At 48.5% G+C, this 19,170-nt stretch overlaps 2 protein-coding genes across 2 annotated transcripts in view; one reads left to right on the top strand and one right to left on the bottom strand.

Annotated features, from left to right (window-relative positions):
- Nucleotides 1-19,170, bottom strand: part of LOC119433057 (lactadherin-like) — a 150,478-nt gene that overhangs the window by 99,309 nt on the left and 31,999 nt on the right. The window lies entirely within an intron of this gene.
- On the top strand, nucleotides 13,779-14,728 carry LOC119433062 (acetylcholinesterase). Its single transcript, XM_049658498.1, has 2 exons — nucleotides 13,779-14,004; nucleotides 14,544-14,728. Exons 1-2 carry the CDS (start codon nucleotides 13,793-13,795, stop codon nucleotides 14,683-14,685), a joined length of 354 nt encoding a protein of 117 aa, XP_049514455.1. The 5' UTR covers nucleotides 13,779-13,792; the 3' UTR covers nucleotides 14,686-14,728.

The following is a 19,170-nucleotide window of genomic DNA, read 5'->3' as shown; positions in this document are numbered from 1 at the left end:
GCGCAGCAACACCAGCTGGTATCGATAAGGGTAAGACAGTTACGCTATGCTAACACTCTAATGTTGCCGATATATATGGACGAACCTGCCATCAATACTGAAAGCCAAATATTTTTTTTTTCCGCTGCGTGAAACATGCGAGTCCACCATCTCGCGCGAAAGATCACTTGCTCTCTCTTGCGGCTTTCTAGACCCCTTTCTCTTTTCCTGCCGTCAATGACGTCATACCCAGCGCGACAGCTCTGTACTCCATCTCACAAGTATAGCACTGCCGAACGCGTACGAGGTGTATACACAGGCAATATCCTTACGCAGCGGTATATAGTTCCGGGCGTAACTGCATGGCTCATTATTGGCTACACTGTATGTAGAGAGTTTTAGCTCGCTACATGATACGGTACAGCGATACGTGACGTGTTATAGGACCTTTGAGCATGCACGTCGTATACCGAGAATTACTGAGGCAGTTACCGCCGGTAACCGTAATAGCCACCCTAACCGTGGAAACATGGCAGCGCCCATACAGCGCCGACCACCCGCTTCGATCGCAATTCGCGCTTTTTATTGACTCTCCGCCATGTCAGCAAGAAATAAGGGGCAAAATTCGTCATCGCTAAGTCTGATCTCAAGCTGAGGTCAAAACATTAGGTATGTTTTGTCCTAATTATTGAGGTCGGCCGTTTGTTTTCACGCTGCTAAGACTACAGACACGGCACCGAGCCCTCAAACTAGTTTGATTTCTAGTTAGCAGATGGCGCCACAGCATTAGCATTGGTGATGCAGTTGACGATGCGGAACGCTATAAAAGCCTAAATGTCCATTGCATCATTAATTTACTACCCCGCTCTAGCATGATACTGGATGACGGTAGCGAGCAAACGCCAAGTATAGACGCCGAGCAGACGCGCTGTGCCGCAGGTGAACATTTATGAGGGCGTTCACCCGTACTACTATAGCTAAGGAGGCTGCAAGGTAACTGCAGGGAAAGCGTACAGGTAAAGCGAAGCCCTGCTCTCGCATGCATGTAAACGCAGTGACACATTCTTGGTAACGTATTTCTTGCTCCAAGGGCACATATACCCAATGGCACACATACACACTGGCCCATATTTTAGACTGCACATGTTCGGGATCGGCCCACGAAAGTGGAAAGATACCATCCAGATTGTCGTTACAGAAAACTGTGTTGAACTCTTTTCAAGAACGCTTAGCATTAAAAAAAAGAATGAGATACCCGGTATAGTCCAGCCTCCACACGCGCCTTTTCGATCTTTGTTAACGAAAATTTGGCGCGGCTGCTTCACCCCCTGGGTTCACTGCGGATTAGCAAATGCAGGCCTTCCAAGTTCTGCTGCGGGATGATCATGGTGCTCCTGGTTTTGTTCGCGGTGACGCTGACCTTGGCAACGGCCACCTTGGGCTTTGTGGAGCGCTTCCAGAACCGCGAGCATCCCGTCCTCAAGGGCACGTTCGGCGCCGTGCGAGGCACGCGCCACGTGGTCACGGACCAGGGGCGCGAGCTTCCCGTGCTCGCCTTCCTGGGGATCCCGTTCGCCAAGCCTCCGCTAGGGGCACGGCGTTTCCTGCCACCCGTGCCGCTGGACGAAGAGGTGGGCATTCGTCGCGAGGAAATGAATGAATGAATGAACTGCGGCGTTTATTAAAGCGAATAACTTTCTTCGGTGTTTTTTAACGCGATAGCGTTAAGGCCCCGTGTCGCAGAAAATCGTCCCACAGAAAAAAAAAATTATCGTCCCGAACCACAACCACACAGGCCCTCCGCGTGGCGCAGCGGCATTACTGAACTAATTTGATTTTTTTTAATTAAAACGCGTAAGAAAATTCGTAAAGTCTAACTTAATTACACACAACCTACATACATGATAGCGTCGGATTGTAATTTGAATATAGGAGAAAATAATTTGAGTGTACGAGAAAACATCATTCCGTTACGCGGAAACTCAAACACACACCTTTTTTTCCTTCCGTACGGGGTATGAACCATGGGATGAGTCACTTCTTGTAGACTCTGCCTTAGGAGGTTATGATCCATTGCTCTGCCCTTCACTACCGCCGGGATCGGCCCTCCACTGTTTTCTATCGGGCTCCGTGTCGCGGAAAATCCGGTGTCGGTGTCGGCGTCAACGGCGCCTCAATCAACGGGCCTTAATCACACGCATCATTCCCTCGTGCCCACGCCAGCTAGAGCTCATTGAGACGCACATGCTCTCGGGCGAGAGCTTGCTGTCGCGCGAAGGTTTAGACGCTGTGTCACGTTTCTACTTCGCCACCTTGTCCGACGGTTGTATAGGCGCTTTCATCACCGAAATCCGCTGCGCTTCCCTTGTCGAGTTCTGCCGTTTCATCCTGCCGGCTCGCCAAGGCTTCGCTTAAGGCGACTGCCACACTATTTGTGGTTATGCATTATTTAAAAGCGAATGGCTGGACGAGTATCTGCCCTCATTGGAGCAATCGAGCTCAGAAGGAAACGCAGCTGCGAAGCCGTTGTCAAGACATCGTGGTCACGCTGATTCCGCTGTCGTCATGCCGTCGTCTTCATGCTGCTGTCGTCATTATCTCCGTCGACGTCACACCGTCGATGTCATCGTGCCACTGACGTATTCGCCCCGCTGGCATGCCGTCTACCAACACGTGTCGACGATCATTTGCGCCGCCATCATCAAGCATCGTACTTTGGAAGTCTTGCTACTGGGTCCATTTGATTTCTGCGGTCCGCGGAAGCTACTCCCTCGCTTTAACAACCATCTTCAATGGTTTCTGCAGAATTTTATTGCAAATCTGGTTCTATATGGTGTAATTAGGTTAGCAGAGGTGGGCAACAGAAAAGAAGACAGAAGAGACAAGCTGGGAATTGGGGGCCGGTTCCGAGGAAGCCATCCAAGTGCTCCTCTAGAAACAGCGGACGACGCCTGAATCGCGGGCGAATGCGTAGAGCCCCTCGACGGCGCCCCGTGCTATCATTCGCGGTCGTATCCAATCCTCGAGGTCGGCCATCAAGATCCGGTGCTGAGAACGCGTGACAGAGGTTCCAATACTCGCCGTACGTAGACGGCTACGATAGACACCTATGCCGACAGCGGCCATCTAAAGTCTCGTTTCAATTCTGACGAAGCCGGCCTGCTATTCTCTGGACATCGCCAAATTGCGCCATATTGTCATAAATTCTGCAATGACGGCACTCTGAGCTGATCGGAGAGGCCGTAGCAGTCATCTGGATCAATCATGTAGAGCAAACAAAGTGGCAAATTTGACAAAATGGCGGAATTTTCCGATGTCCAGAGAAAAGCACCCCCGGCAAAACAAGAAGCTTCGCGAAGACATACATCGAAGTCAAAAACGATGCAGGTTGCCCATACAACATGGCGGCTGAGCAGAAGCCTCGGAAAATCAACGGAAACGTAGTCTGCTCAACGGAAACGTAGTCTGCTCAAAGGAAAGCGTAGTCACGCTTCCTTGCGCGCATCATGTAAACTACGGCGTGTCTTTTATAGGTTCTCACACAGCAAAGCGTTAAAATGCAGCGTTGATATCTGCTTTTCATAGCTTTCTCTTGTCAACGTGAGTTGGCGTTACGATGCAGAGACATCTTCCAGACGTCTTTCAGGTGCGTTCCATTACTTGGGCTAGAAGCTATCTTAGCTGTTCAGTTGAAATTGTTCAGCTATATCATGGCAACGATAGGGAGTACGTCGATATGTCTAATCTTTGTGCTTGTGTATTCAGACGTTCTTGTAACCTTATTATTCCGGCTCGATCTTTCTAAATATCCAATCAATCGTAGTGTTCTAAAAGACGTAAGACACTAAGTATCTGCACACATGCATAGTCATGGCGAATTGTTGCATTGGTAACGAAATACTTCGTTGAAAGTACTAAATTTTCAAGGTCGCAAGACCATTCGAAGCCAGAAGGACGCAGTTTAGGCGAATCTACGCGCAGTGACCCATTATTCCCATGCTGGGGTGCTATTCTGGAGAGTATCAAATTCCGCCATATTCTCAAATTCCCTTAAAAGCGGCTTTTGAGCCTATCAGAGAGACCGTAGCAGACCTCTCTGCCAATCAGAGCCGACAATATGGCCAACTTGAAAACATGGCAGAATTTGACAATGTCCAGGATACTGTCCCTGGATGAACTGGCATACGTGCAGCTTCCGCAGACGAGAGCGCCAGATCTCCCTTCGTAGTTCCAGTAAAAAAGACCGAGATAACAGTGATGAACATCACAAATGTAAAGTATTTCTTAAATGTTTTTTGAAGCCACTCCGCGAGTGAGATGTGAGGCCAGGAGCTGCGACAGTGCTCCTGTTTGATGCCTGACGCTCCTAGTGAAGAAAGTAGCATGATTCCGTTAAGATGAAGTTTTAGCTCGAGCCCAACTCTGATGCCCCCTATTGAAATGCCTGTGAGACGCAGAATTGTCTTTCTGGGATAACCCCTAGTCCGATTTTAATGAAAGTGATCGCATTTGAGTAACTGTTGGAAGCCAAAATTTCATTTAGGGCCGGAGGTCTTTTACAAAGCTTGCCGAAAATATGTCAGTTTGAAAACAACAGAAGCGCGAAGTTAACACATCCTTAACTCAGCACAGGTAACGCGTTTCTGCAAACTGCATCCGTAAGAGCATCCAAAGCGGACAAATCTTACATATTAATTACTTACGTGAAGGGTGTTGCACAGCTTACAGGTGTTTTACAAACGTCCAACTCACATATATTCCATTAGTGCATTTAAGTCATGTATAATACGCCAATTTGGTCCGCTTTAGACGTACTATTAAATACAATTTACAGAATTGTTATGTCATTTCAGATTTTTTTTTTATTTACGATACTGTTGGCCATAAGGCCGTTACAGGGTGGGTTTTAAGGCATCACGGTCTCTCTGATTGTTGAGTTAGAGCTGCAAACTTTATAGTATTATTTTCATAGAATTTGCAATATTCAATAATTTTTTATAAACAAGTCGATGGATGGCCTTAATAAAAATCCACTTCCAACAGTCGCTAGATATTCAAATTTTTTCTTTTAATTGCGCCAAGCCATTAATTTTCGAGATTCAGATTAATTTTCGTGCATTGGTTGCCGAAACAACGATTAATCATTTCTCATGTATTTAGACAGGAGCCCCCGCGGGCAGGTAAGGTCGGATGGAGGTGGTTATAAAAAAATTTTACTGGTAAGAAATTTACTGTAGAAAGGGAAAGCTGCGGAGGCGAAGCGCACACGTGACAATGTTCCTTAAGATGGTCCTAGTCTTATACGCGTTTGTTTAAGCTGGGGAACGCAAACAGAATCGTATCTGACTACAGCGCGTTTATATTATATAAGACAAAGTACACCATTGAATGTTAAATACAAATTTCGTTATCTAGATTTGCTCTTTCGTGTTTTCGAAAATGCGAAACCATCGTTAGTGGATGCTACGTGGATTAAGTTTCTGCTCCAAGAAACCGAAACTATACCGAAACAGAAAGCGCTGTCAAAAACTGCCGCGCCATTTGGCGCAGTGATGTGTGCAGAATGTTCACCCCTGTAGTCTTCGCTTCACTGTCACAAAAGGTTTATAGAATGAGCGTGCGGTGCTTTCGTTGAGCAGACCTTAGGTATATTTTACGCGTTTCTGACAGCGTGTGTTTATGTGCCTGCGTGCGTGCGTACCTGCGTGTACCTGCGGGTGTTTGTACATGAGCGCGGGCGAAATAGCGCTGTGGGTGTTTGTGTTTGTGCGCTTCCCGAACTTTGCGGAGAAATGCATTGGCGTTCCAGTTATTTTTTTAACAAAACGTCGCTTTATGCATTGAAGCACAAAAATAACTGGAACGCCAATGCATTTCTCCGCACAGTTCAGTAATTATGTCTCGAAACTGGTGTCATCCTGAGAATTTGTTTCAAGTGGATCCACCTTGCGAACTCCACGGCTACAATTTGCAAATTGCAATATGGGCCATAAGGTAATTAGTTAAAAACCCAATTAGTGAGTTTTTGTTAATTCGTCAATTACGCATTTCAGTTGTTTGTGAAAGTAATGTCCGTCTCTTCGAGTAGGCCAGCTCATGGACTAGAATTGTGCTATCTGCCACAGGCAACCTTTAAAAAATTTTGAAAGTGTTCGCTGAAACACTCGGTATAGTTACCGGGTTGTCAACGCGCATTCCTAATTTACGTTTTCTAGTTATCGCTTTGTTTTTACAAGTGTTTTGTGTTCGGTACAAGTATTCGGTTGTTAGAAAAGCTCTCAGAAGCACGATGCAAAAAGAAAATTTTATATTTCCAATTTTTAGTGAAGTTACGGATATGGTGTCAAATGACGCCGCCAGGGCTCAAAGCTTGTGAACAAATACGTGATCTATTTTTTGTAAAACGTACAGTTTTCTGATATTTTATGTTGCAGGGGCCGAAAAAGTTGGATTTTATTACTGTCAAACGTTATGATGGCTCTTGTAATGTTCAAACAAAGAACTATAACTGTAGCAAATAAAAATAAGCTTATCACATGTGCTGAAACCTCCTGTTCTTTGTCGCAGTTCGCACTCAGTTCTTATATCCGCAGGCCAAGCTTCTCGAAGCGATCTTCAATTTCTTTTTCGTCTAGCGCACATGTTGGGCACTCGAAATCAATGAGTCTTCTTTCTTTTCATCAATGAATAATCTGCATGCACCTGAATGTCATGTGAAGTTTTATCACTTTATCAGCTAAATAACAGTTTCGAACGAGTAAATCATTTTTCTTTGTTGCAGTTCGCACTCAGCTCTTGATATCCCTCAGCCAACCTTCTCGAAGCGATCTTCAGTTTTATTTTCGTCTAAAGAACATGTTGGGCACTCCAGTTCAATGAGTCTTCTTTCTTTTCATCGATGAATAATCTACATGCACCTGAATGCCATGTGGACTTTTATCACTTTTTCAGCTAAATAGCAGTCCCGAACGAGTAAATATGCCGAAAAGCAACGAAAATGCCCACTATACCTCTAGCAAACGCTTCGGGAAACATATGATAGAAAACAGATGGACTACCCCCAATCTCAATTTTACAACCACTGAGCCCTGGTGGCGTCAAATTCGCACACGGCACAATGAGCTATTATACGAGTCGCGAAAATCACTTTGCTCATATATTTTTACTTGAGCTGCTATTCAACATATTTTTATTCTACAATAAAATTATGAAGGCAGATACCCAAGTTGTTTGGCATTGACGACGTCCTAAAGTGATACGAAGAGTGCGACTACTGCTATTGTTTTTCTGAGTTTGATTTTTCCACAGAACAATTGTTGTCTTGCTCCATTCGACTTAAAATTGTCGCAATTGCTTCAGGACTATTCTGGCTTAACGTTTTATATTTATATTATTTCATGAATTATGTGGGGCGTTTTCTGCAATAGCGTCAATTGACACCCCCAGGGCCGAAAGGGTTAATCTTTTGACTGGTTGCCCGGACGATCTCATTTAGTTTTCGCAACGATGCCCGGATAACGGCTCTGGCTTTGGCTCAAGGTCACTTGAAGGTCGCCGACAACGGGACCTAAAAGCATTTGAAGCTTCAAAAAATTATTAAAGGCAGCTATTCCTTCTATATAGTAGTCTTTCTATGCATCTCCACGGTGCGTGGTACCATGCGGTATATAACGTCGCTGCAGGAAGACGTGAAGCGGCACCTACTGGACAGGCAGGCGAAGCGTCCACCGTGTCCGCAACAGGACTTCTACCTCGGCAAGCAAAACGTCAGCACCACCAACGCCAGCGAGGACTGCCTGCACCTGAACATCTGGACGCCACCGTGGGAGTGCGAGTCGGGGAAGGAGCAAACTGATTGCAAGCTGCGAACCGTGCTCTTCTTCCTCTACGGGGCCGCCTTCCAGAACGGCGCCAACAGCTTCGAGGCACGTGCACTGTACATGCGTAACAAATTGGGCAGAATTGAGGCTGGTTGGCAGTCATTCGGATTTTTAGCCCGACATAGGTGGTTTCGAGCGCATATTGTGGATGTGCGACAACACAGCCCGTTGCTTTCCGCGAAAAGGATTGCTATACACCCGCGAGATTGTCGAGGTAGCAGCGGTGCTATATGTGATAGTGAGTTCACCATCAGTTTATTCAAGAAACAAGGTCCAGCTTCATGCGATACTCGGCAGATCACGTGACAACGCTGGGCGTGCGAGAGGACAGCGCGCAGAACATGGAAAGAAATGCGTCACGAGACAAAAGGGCCCAACGATTGGTACGATTTGTGGGAAGTGCCGCCGCGCGACACTTGTGAGAGAGGTATCGGCGGCGGCGAGGCGAGGGGCGAGGGCCGCCGAAGTTCTTGTTCTACGCGTTGGTTTGTCTGCGAGCACGCAGTCAGAGCGCGAGCAAACGCATGAAAATGCAGCTGTCTAGCTATGGTCCCTTTCAAGGGACCATAGTCTAGCTGGAGCGTAGCAGACGACAATGGCGGGTCCACCCTCGTGACGTCACGAGAGCGTAGGGTGCCTCGATGCCAGCGCCGCTAAACGGCGCTGGCATCGAGGCACCCTACAGATGGATAGATGGATGGATAGATGAGGTTGAACCCTTTAAATCGGGCGGTGGAATACGCCACCTGGCCATGACTATTAACATATTTTGTACTTTGTGGTGGGTGAAACTTCACCCCTGCCTTGGTTTTAGCCACCAATCGGATAACCTCGGTTTGGTTATTTCTACCCGCTTAAAGTCTATTTTGCCTCCACTGTCCCCAAACCCCAATGCTTTGAAAAAATCAGCCCCGTTGCTTTGCACTGTAGGGTTAAGCCCTTTACAGAAAAGTATGAGGTGTTCAGCCGTTTCCTCTTCCTCTCCACACGCACCGCACAGCGTGTACCTTGGTACTTGACTCGGTACATCTTAGTCCGCAATACTCCTGTCCTGGCTTCGAACAACAAAGAGCTTCCCCTAGAATTATCATAGATATTTTCTTTGGCAATTTCTTCCGTGAAAGTTCTGTATGTTCCCAGTGCTGATTTCGTCTGCATCCATCTTTTCCATAGACCCCTGTCTGTTTCTTTAACCTGAACGGGAGCGTAAAGTCCCTATATAAGAAAAGTGCCGCCATCCTTTGATAAACGCCGCTTCTCTCTCTCCTGTATCTCCGATTGGACGATGATAGCGCGCGTTTTTCACTTCTTTATATTTTCTTTTTTTCCGCCTCAGAGCCATGTTGAAAGTCCTCTGCGCAGCCGCAGTCGCCGGCGGCGGCGGCGGCGCGCGCCCGGCCTGAAAGCTTCAACGTGGACTTTCTACGTGCGCCACCGTCGACTTGGCTTTCGCAAGCAAAAAGTAAAGAAAAATGCAAGCGCTTTAGGAGAGGAGGAGGCGGAGGAAAGAGTAGATGGCGGTACTTTTCTTTACGGGAGCGCGGTTCGCAGCGCCGCCACCAGTCGCGCACGAGGCTAACAGTTGTAAGTTGGTTCTTTAATCTACGAGGTCGCGCTGGCCGAGCATGCGCCTAGCACTCGGGACAGCACGGCGATGACGCCAAAACGCGCCTCGGGTGTCCGTATGTATAACTGCTATTGGAATAATAAAAAATTGGGAGACGCCCAAGCTTCGCCTTTAAGAGTATAACGCGACAGTTAAAGGCTCCCTGACTGCTTCTCACGCTTCCTGGCAACTTCAGCTTATGCAACCGTAATCTTTACCGAGAAACGCTTGCGGCGAATGCTATGCCCGAAGGCGAGCTTTCTGGTTTTTTGTGTTTATTTCCCCCGCACGGCCGGCGCCGCCGCTACCGCGGATACGCGGAGGCGAGTGCTATCTGTTGGTGCCACAACTAACCGAGCGGCGCACGCGGCATGCGCCGCTTAGAGTTACTATAGAGTAACTCTAGCGCCGCTCTGTGATTGGTAGACAATTTTCGCTCACGGTCAACGCTGGCGACGCCGTGCTTTCTGCGTAACGGGGCCCTTAAAGCTATCGCTTAGAAATTGCGACAACGGCTGAAGACGTCCACTAACAGCGCAACTGTGCAGCTCTACGACGGCCAGTACCTATCCGCCCTGGGTGACCTGGTCGTGGTCGTGCCGAATTACCGGGTCGGGGCACTGGGCTTCCTCAGCGGCCCGTCGGCCGGCGCGCTTCCGGGCAACGCTGGTCTCTACGACCAGCGGCTGGCACTCTCGTGGACGTTGAGCAACATCGAGATCTTCGGCGGCAACGCCTCCCGGCTGGTGCTGGCGGGTCACGACGCCGGCGCGGCGTCCCTGGGCTACCACCTGTTCCACGGTGACGCCGCTCTTTTTACGCGCAACGTGGCCCGTTACATACTGCAGAGCGGAGGACCCTTCCACAGGTGCGTGCCTCCGTGGATCTGTAAAATCACCTCTGTGGCCTCCGAGATCGACCAATCTGATCTCGGAGGTGATGTTTACGCACTCCCAGAAAAGAGATAGTAAAGATGAATATTCAAAGACGGAGCTTTTTGTGCCACTTCGTTTCTTTTTCTTTTTTTGCGTCTGTCTACGCTGTCTTACACGATACGGCACAAGCCTGAGAGAAGGAAAATGCGGCGTCAGAGTGTTGAAGATTGCGGCGCACGCCCCGCATGAAGCTTGTAAAAGAGTGTCATCCAGGTTTTTCAAAAGACGTGAAGTAGCACAGCAACCAAGGTCACTAAAAACCGAGCGCATGCGCGTGGAGAGCTCCAACACAATCAAAATAGACCTTTCCAAAAATGCGCGCGCGCCTTCAGCGGCAGCCGCACCACTGGTGGTAAGGCGCAAGCCTCAAGGCATTGTGGGAGAAGGAAGCGCCGGGTCACGCGGGCAGGGTCGCACGCTGCAGGTACGCCGTACTGCAGACAAGGCGAACAGGCGAGTCTCCGGCAGCCGCGGCTAAAGCCCCTCCAAACACGATTTCGACGACCAGCGGCGATGGCGCCTGGATGGAAGGGCTTTTAAAGCTTTAGGAGCTTTAGCTGCGGCGGCCGGCGCTTCTACTTCCCATACTGCCTTGCGGCAGCCGCTGACGATGCGTGCGCATTTCTGGGAATGTCCGTTGGGCCCCAGCGCGCACCGACTGCGCAGAAGGTATCGAGACTAGGAAGAAACGTTGAGCGCAGCAAGAACGCCTTGGATACGCAGCAAGGCGTGTTTTAGAATGAGAGCGTATGCTGCGTCGTTAGCTACAGCAGCGTCGAACGACGGCGATGTTCACTCGGGAACGTTGTGAACACTTCGCCCAGACCACACAGGAGGCTATGCCCAGACTCTCGAAGCTTGTAGTAGCGTTCGTTGCGAAAGATGGCTTGGAACGCGACGGCACACATGCTCGTATGAATGTGAATCCAGTGATTTTTCTGGAAGAGAGACGCACACCTGGCAATCCAATTTTTCCGACACTTAATGAACGATCTCTCTGGTTCCTGTTGAAGTCGCTGTAGCGAAATTAAAGCATACACGAAGGACAAAAGACCTGACACCCCGGGCGCTTGTGTTCTGATCGTGTCTGTTTTATGTGCGCTACAGTTTTTTCACCGTGTATAAACCAACTATAGTCCAAGAACAAGTTATCCCGAGTTACGTCTCTCCGGTTTATTGGTTTTAAGAATTCGGAGTTCCTAATAGTTTTCACCAACGCGGTGTCGAGCAGGTACAAGGACGACGGGGTGGAAGGTGCCCGTCTCCTGGCGACCAACCTGCAGTGCGGCAACGACCTGTCGGCTGCCGTGACGCTGCATTGCCTCCAGAACTCCAACGTGAACGCCGTGGCGCGAAGCCCTCTGGCGTCCAGATTCGTGCCGCTACTCAACCGGACGCCGGTGGCGCGACCACAGCCACGTCGCAAGGCGTGGGATCGATGGGGGAAACGCAAGGTGCCGCGACCACGCTCTCTAAAGCTCGCCAAGTTTTGAGCTTAATTTGTTCCTTTAGAATCGACGAACAGTTAAACGCCAGCAAACGCTGGTAAAAATGTGTGACGTCAGTACAGGAGCTAGTGCGCAAACTCCAACGTGGTGCCGCTACGCATCTTTCGTTTTTGGCGCGTTTCGTGCGTTAAATCCTCACTCGGGGTATACGAATTATCTTAAGTTTCTTTTACCTCTTTCCTCACTTTGTGGGTGCAGGCTGCCGTCTTGTCGAGTAGACCAAGACCACTGCCTACTACCACACCACCCACTAGACCAATACTCACTAGTTTTGCCTCGATGCGATGTTAGGGTCCCTAGATGGTGCCACAACGTTGTCGGGGTTTTCGCTTTCTTGCGGCAAGTTCTGCGACAATTGATATGTGCGGCTTTGGTGTGCAGTGTCTATGATAGAATATCGGTTCACTCGGATGCCGCCTCGGTGTTGGATCGCCACACGTATACACTTAGTCAGGCTCTTTCCAGGACGAACACATGCCGAGATCCGTTACGTGCTCCACGTACACGAGATCGTTGAACAGTAAGAGCGCGCATGGCTTCTCATGAGATTTGCCTGTCTTGCACAAACATTTTGAGTCAGTAGCGTTTCCTTTGCATAACATTTGCGTAGAAGTCATGCGGAGTTTCGCTTTAATGCCGACTGCCCCACACGTGGGACCCGCCGAATGTGATTTTTTTTTTCTGTTTCAGAAGTATGAATTAGCAATCCTCCTATCATTTTGGCTGAAACCGGGTTCTTACCCGCCGCGGTAGCTCGGTCGTTTTGCCGTCCCACTGCTGAGCTCGAGGTCGCGGGTTCGATTGCGAAGTGCGGCGGCTGCATTTAGGTATGAGTGAAAAGCAAGAACGCTCGTGTACTTAAATTTAGGTGCACGTCAAAGAACCGCATGTGTTCAAAATTAATCCGGAACCCTCCACTGCAACGTCTCTCATAGCCCCAGATCTGGTTTCGGACATTAAATTCCATAAATCAATCAATCAGCCAGTCAGTCAGTCATCAAGGTCATAGCAGTGGGATCTAAAACATATACACAAAGAAAGAGACACACGGGAACACGCACAGTTGATTTCACTATGACCTTGATGCAAAACCAACTGGCCCAATCTTTCACCTTACGCATTCAGTCAGTCAGTCCATCAGTCCAGCGCCTCCTCTATTCGCTGGTCAGTCAGCCAGTCAATCATTCAATGAATCGATCAATCAATCAATCAATCAATCAAATATACAACCGGAATCTTGGCCCAGGAAACGGGTCCCCAGGGCAAGCACTTCCTGCTGGGCCGCGTAATGCTCGAGGGAGTCTACCCTTGGTTCGTCGAGCACCAGCGCACGGGCTCCAGCGACCCGCTGCGCTTGGCCGCTCGCCTCATCGGCCGCAAAGCGCTCGAGCAGTGGCAGACTGCCACGGGAACGACGCTGCGGCCGTCCGCCGGAGACACGCTGTACCAGGAGGCCGTCGGTGACGTTCTGGTGAGCGAGCGATGATGTACCGATACGCTCTAGCGGCTATAGTCAAGGAGATATAGCCACATCACAACCAAAGATAAGCTGCGTGTTTGTGAAGTGCGGACTACTACGTTGACATTTATGGGTACGAATTCACAAAGCTTTTCGTTCGTATGAAAGTTCGTAGAAGCCGCATCTTCCTGACGAGTGCTATAAAAACGATAACATATCGCCTTCGAGATCGGGCGGCACGCGCGGCCACATATCTCGGAGGCATTGCGGTGGTACGACGGCGAAAGCGATCACCGGCCAAGAGTAAAAGAACGCCACGCGTGGCCGCAGTATAACTTCCATATAAGATGCCGTCTCGGCCCTCCAGCACGTTGACGTGCATGCACTCTTGGCAGGAGGCGTGCCCTATGTCCGAGCTGGCCGAGATGCTGCAAGCTTGGGAGAACCGTGTGTACGTCTACATTCTGGGCTACCGACCCAGGTATTCGAGCTGGCACGACCAGACCGAGGCCGTCCGCTTCGAGGACATGTACCTGGTGTTCGGCATGCCGCTCAGGCCCGGCGTGCCTTCCAGCGAACTGGACAAGCAGTGGTCACGCACCATGATACACGTGTGGTCCACGTTCGCGCACACGGGGTAAGACGTCATGGCGTTTGGGCCGGAGCCTAATACTGGCTGAGTTCCAGTACTTGCCGTAGACAGCCAAATAGACAGCTAAGCGGACAGTTACCATCCGAAAACTGCATGTTACATGAAGACAGTAACACGCATTTTAGCATAGCGAGGACGTTACTATGGTACAAGATGTGCACCGGAATGCCAAGAGATGAATCCGAAAGCAGCGGCGCTCTACTGGTGGCCCCTCGTGCCGCCGCGGTCAACCAAGGATGTGCTAGAAACATTGGTTTGTCGGGAAAAAGCCGTGCAAAACAGAGTTCCCGATGGCTCAAGTTCGCGTGACCGAAAGGTAAGACAATAAGGAAAGCACGCCGCAAGCGGAGTGAGCCCATAACATCTATCACCGCGAAATTCTGCGCCCTCTGGCGTCGTGAAATGTAGAAAACGTCGCAAGATGTCCCGCTACCGTAGCAGCTGCTCGTTGAGCCCACGTCTACGTATGCACTGCAGTACGTTCCCGCAGTGCTAAACCTATCCCATCTCTTACTTTATCGCAGGAAAGCGCCTGCGATGGACGGTTCGAAGTGGCCAGTATACGACCCTCTACGGCCCTCCTTCATGAAGCTGGGTGTCGACGGCGTGAGCATGGAGCGTGACACAAGGAGGCCGCGTTGCGACTTTTCTGCGCGACCACCGTAACCCGTACTGACCGGGAAGCGCCCCCAGCAGCGCCGCCTGCCACAGGAAGCATTTCTGCTGACTGCGAAACGTAGTGGTTATCCCCGCACGTATGCGCGGAATGCGCTCGCGCGGGACATATATAGTTCTTATAACACGTTCTTCCCGCAATGATTAAACGTAAACCATTTCAAGTTGTGTCAAAATGGTTGGTTTCGTTTGTGTATGCAGTGGCGGGACAAAATATTACGGTATAGAACTCATCTCGCGATGACTGCAGTCGACAGTATAATGCGAATAGCATTCGAGCAATGTGTACGACAAACCGTGTCAACGGCATGAGGACGGACGAGTGTATGGTGACAATGGCGTAGCGATGATTGTATCACGAAACCTCCATGACGACGAGGGCGCGAGGAGAGTCGGACGACGAAGCTGGTGTGACGTCGACGGCACGACCACGACGGCACGATGGTCTGACAACGGATGCATGACCGCGACTCTCTCTCGCGATGACTGCGCGACAAGGGCGGCATGATCACGATTGAATGACGACAGTATATGATTAGAATAGAATGACGGAAGAAAGTTTGATGTCGATGGAAGGATGAAGGCGGCATCATGCCGACGACGGCGAGACGACAATTAGATGACCTTACCGAAGTGATGATGACGATAAAACAACGGCGTGACGACGACCGCTTTGATGGCGACGGTATATGACGAGAATCGGATGACAAAGCCGGAATCGCGACGATGCGACGATCACGGTACACGACATCACGACGACGAATCCACAACTAGTGGGCGAAGCTATTAGACATCTTGGGACACTGGGTCGAGGTAGAAGGTGTGGCGGCGACGGTATGCCGAGAGTAAGATCACGAAGTTGGAACGACAGCGATGGGATGACCGCGACGGCATCACGACCAGGAGCACATACCTAGTGGCCCAAGCAAGTACACAATTTGGGCCAGTGAGTCATCGTGAGATAGATAGATAGATAGATAGATAGATAGATAGATAGATAGATAGATAGATAGATAGATAGATAGATAGATAGATAGATAGATAGATAGATAGATAGATAGATAGATAGATAGATAGATAGATAGATAGATAGATAGATAGATAGATAGATAGATAGATAGATAGATAGATAGATAGATAGATAGATAGATAGATAGATAGATAGATAGATAGATAGATAGATAGATAGATAGATAGATAGATAGATAGATAGATAGGCGCTGCGTTATGCCAGACTGATATAGCCATGAGCAATTTACTTTTGGGACACTCGCCGCAACGTTATTCACACTGCGTGGGATACCCGTCGTGGCCACAATTTCCATATTCCGAAAACGTATCACAAGGAAACCGTGTACACAAACTAGTATGTCATAAATTAGGCGCGGGTTTGTCAGAGATAGTTTAATGATAACTGGAAATATTAGGCATGGGAAAGGCTTGGCACTGCAGGCCTCTCATGTGAAAGATATGAGATAAAACGAGAGAATAAAGCTACACACACACACATGTGCGCTTGCACACAAACAAAACACAAAAATAGCAACGTTGTGGTTCAGTACCGGTTCGCGCAAAAAATTATTTTTTTATTCGGTTTTCGGGGATCAGGTCCGGGATCACGACCAGGACGAACTGTTCTTCAATTGCGAAGTTTTCTTTGTGGGAGGGCCGTATGGCTTTCCTTTGCACTTTCGTACTGCAGTTTGATGGACGACAATTTGTCCCTTTCATGAACTTTCATCCACCGTTGCTGGCTTCCACAGAACTGATTTGCCCGCAATAAATATCATCACAATCATCATCATCGTCATCATCATCATTCCCATGTTGACTGAACCGACATGCTTATAGTTCCGGTAGACACCAGCATCAGATTTTCTGTAGTAATTTTTGTAGGAAACTCAATGGTGTTGAGGACTCAACATTAAATTTCTCTGGAGTAATCTTCGTTATCATCAGGAGCTTTCTGGGGTGGCGCATGGTCTACTTGCATTTTTTTATTGTGATAGAAATTATATGTACACTCCAAGCGAATTTCTCGCCGTCGGCGTCGCCGTGAGGTTCCGTATATATTTAGGTATATGTATTCTATATGCCATGCTATATGACATGCGGTACATGCAGGTTATATTACCTGGTCTTGACATTCTTGACAAAATTATTCCTCAGAATTGTGAGAATGGCAGCCCACAAAACTGCTGTCGTGAAACTAAATACCGCAGTGCATGCCTTTTATCTTAAATCTTCTCAGACTTAAATATTAAAAGTGCCAAAAAATAACAGAGCTCGAAATTGAAAATGATGTAATTTCGCTGACGCGGCTGTGCACTGTATACCTCCGGGATCGGCCAAGGAAAGATGAAACATACCCGATACCGAAAAATGGTGGTAAAGTCGCTAAAACGATGGCTTTAATTTCTAAACATAATTGAAATTGTCCGATGACGCGATTCAAACAGAGGGCCCCTAGCAGAACAACTCGTTTTTACTTAGCTTACGTTTACTTCAATTCATATATATTGCCGCTACGTACAGCTACGAGTCTTATACTTCGTGCAATATTTGAACATATGTTCCTATCCCATTCGTTGCTTCGCCCTTACGGCGAAACTGTGAGATATGTTAACTATATATATAATAACGTTCTTAATTTCAACTATTTCATCTAACTCACTTATGAAAGCAACCCAACAGTTGACCATGCAATCAACCGGAGTGGATAGGCGCCATTGTTGTGGTGGGCGCCAAGCCGGACGACGAGGAGCACTAACGGCTAGGAAAACTGTCGTGTGGCCCGTAGAGGAGGCGGATACAGTCTGATCTGTACTCTTTACTTTTTTTATATACGCTACCCTCGCCTTTATCGCACACAATTATTACCTCACGCCAAAATGGGGTCGTGTATACATTATATGAGACTATAACATTTGGCGGTTTTCCATGCTAGAGGTCGCGGAAGCTGGAATACGCAGTTTGAATCGCGCACGCCAGGTGGTGGTGGTATACTACAGCCACGCATCATCATCATGATCTTCAGGACATCATCGTCATCATCGCAATGAGAACGACGTTGTTCTGCCATGAAGAACGTCGAAGCTGCCATCGATATGTCTGACACCTCGTACGACACGGCTTGGGCGACGCTGTCCATGGCAAGTAAGAAACAAGGCAGGGTGACCGCTAGAGGAGATAATTATGCTTTTATAGAGCGCTTGAACAGTCTGCTTCGGTATATTATGGCAATACTAAACAGCACCAACTAAGCTATAATACAGTGGTTCAAGGAAATCTTGCGCAGAAGCTTTACTGCAGTGCTGGAGTACACGAAGGCTTCTATTCTGAAGTGGAGTTACTGTATCTGCATCCAAAGGGAGCCTATACAGTGACTCTGTTCTGAAGTTGACAGCAGCGCCGATAGCGGGCAGAAGGAACAAGATTCCGATTAGCGATGACGCTTCGGAACGCTTATCGCGAGAGAATTAACACGACGCGCACGAACGGAGCACAACGACGATTACGAAGCCTGTGATTTGGACTGAGCAAAGCTTGGCGTTTGATGGTTTAAGACTCAGCCATTCTTTTCTTACCGTTTGGGAGGTAATTGGAAGGTCCTTCGATTTTTCTTTTCTTTCGCAACCCTGGCGGCTAGCGTCGGCAACACTGTTGGCATACCTGCCAAACTGTGAACTTTAAAATTCGTAAAATTTGGCGCTCTTTGGCCATACCTGGCCCTTGCGCCATAAAACCCCATACATCAATCAATTCGTAAAAGTCCGCAGACACGACCTGTGAGAAAGGGGTAGGGGTTGAGGGGGGGGGGGGGGGCTATTTGGTCTCTCTTTATTTAGTTTGCCCTGGGCGCGCACCTTTTGTGGGAGACATACGCATCTCATTACAGTTGTTTCTATTTATATGCAACACACAATCCACAATAAACATTAAGCAGCATTAAATTGACTAGCAGGATATACATTTTTTTTCACATAAAAGTGAATATATGTTGCCGATTTTGCCTGATATAGAAACTCGACTGACTAAACCTGCACGAACCTATAGGTTCGTGCAGGTTTGATATCTGAGAATGTCTTCGGAGGCGGACGAGCGAAAGTTTTCACGAACAGAAATTTTTCGTAAAATCTCATGCAACTTCCGCAAAATCGTAAAAAAACGAGCCCGAATTGGTAAACTTTACAAACAATTAGCGAGAGTTATCAGGTATGCTATTAGACTAAATGGAAGAGACGCAGAGTCCTCCGGGCGGTGCAGGGAGCCTGCTAGATGAAGAGAAACTCAGTAGCGCGTACTCAATGAGAAGCTGTCTCAAGCCCCGAGCAACGCCAAAACACAGTCACTGTGACCCGGTTACATCGTTTGCGAGTTCTAGACGAGTTTGATACCGGCTGTAACCAAGGTCGTCAAAGGGGTAACACAATGCTGGTTCGGTATCTGAGAAGAGTATCTGCGACCAGTCTCAGG

The sequence above is a fragment of the Dermacentor silvarum genome, chromosome 11 (genome assembly GCF_013339745.2).
Source record: "Dermacentor silvarum isolate Dsil-2018 chromosome 11, BIME_Dsil_1.4, whole genome shotgun sequence".
In the NCBI taxonomy this organism is placed as follows: Eukaryota; Metazoa; Arthropoda; class Arachnida; order Ixodida; family Ixodidae; genus Dermacentor; species Dermacentor silvarum.
Note: the sequence above shows the minus strand (reverse complement) of the source record. Positions and strands in the feature narration are given on the sequence as shown.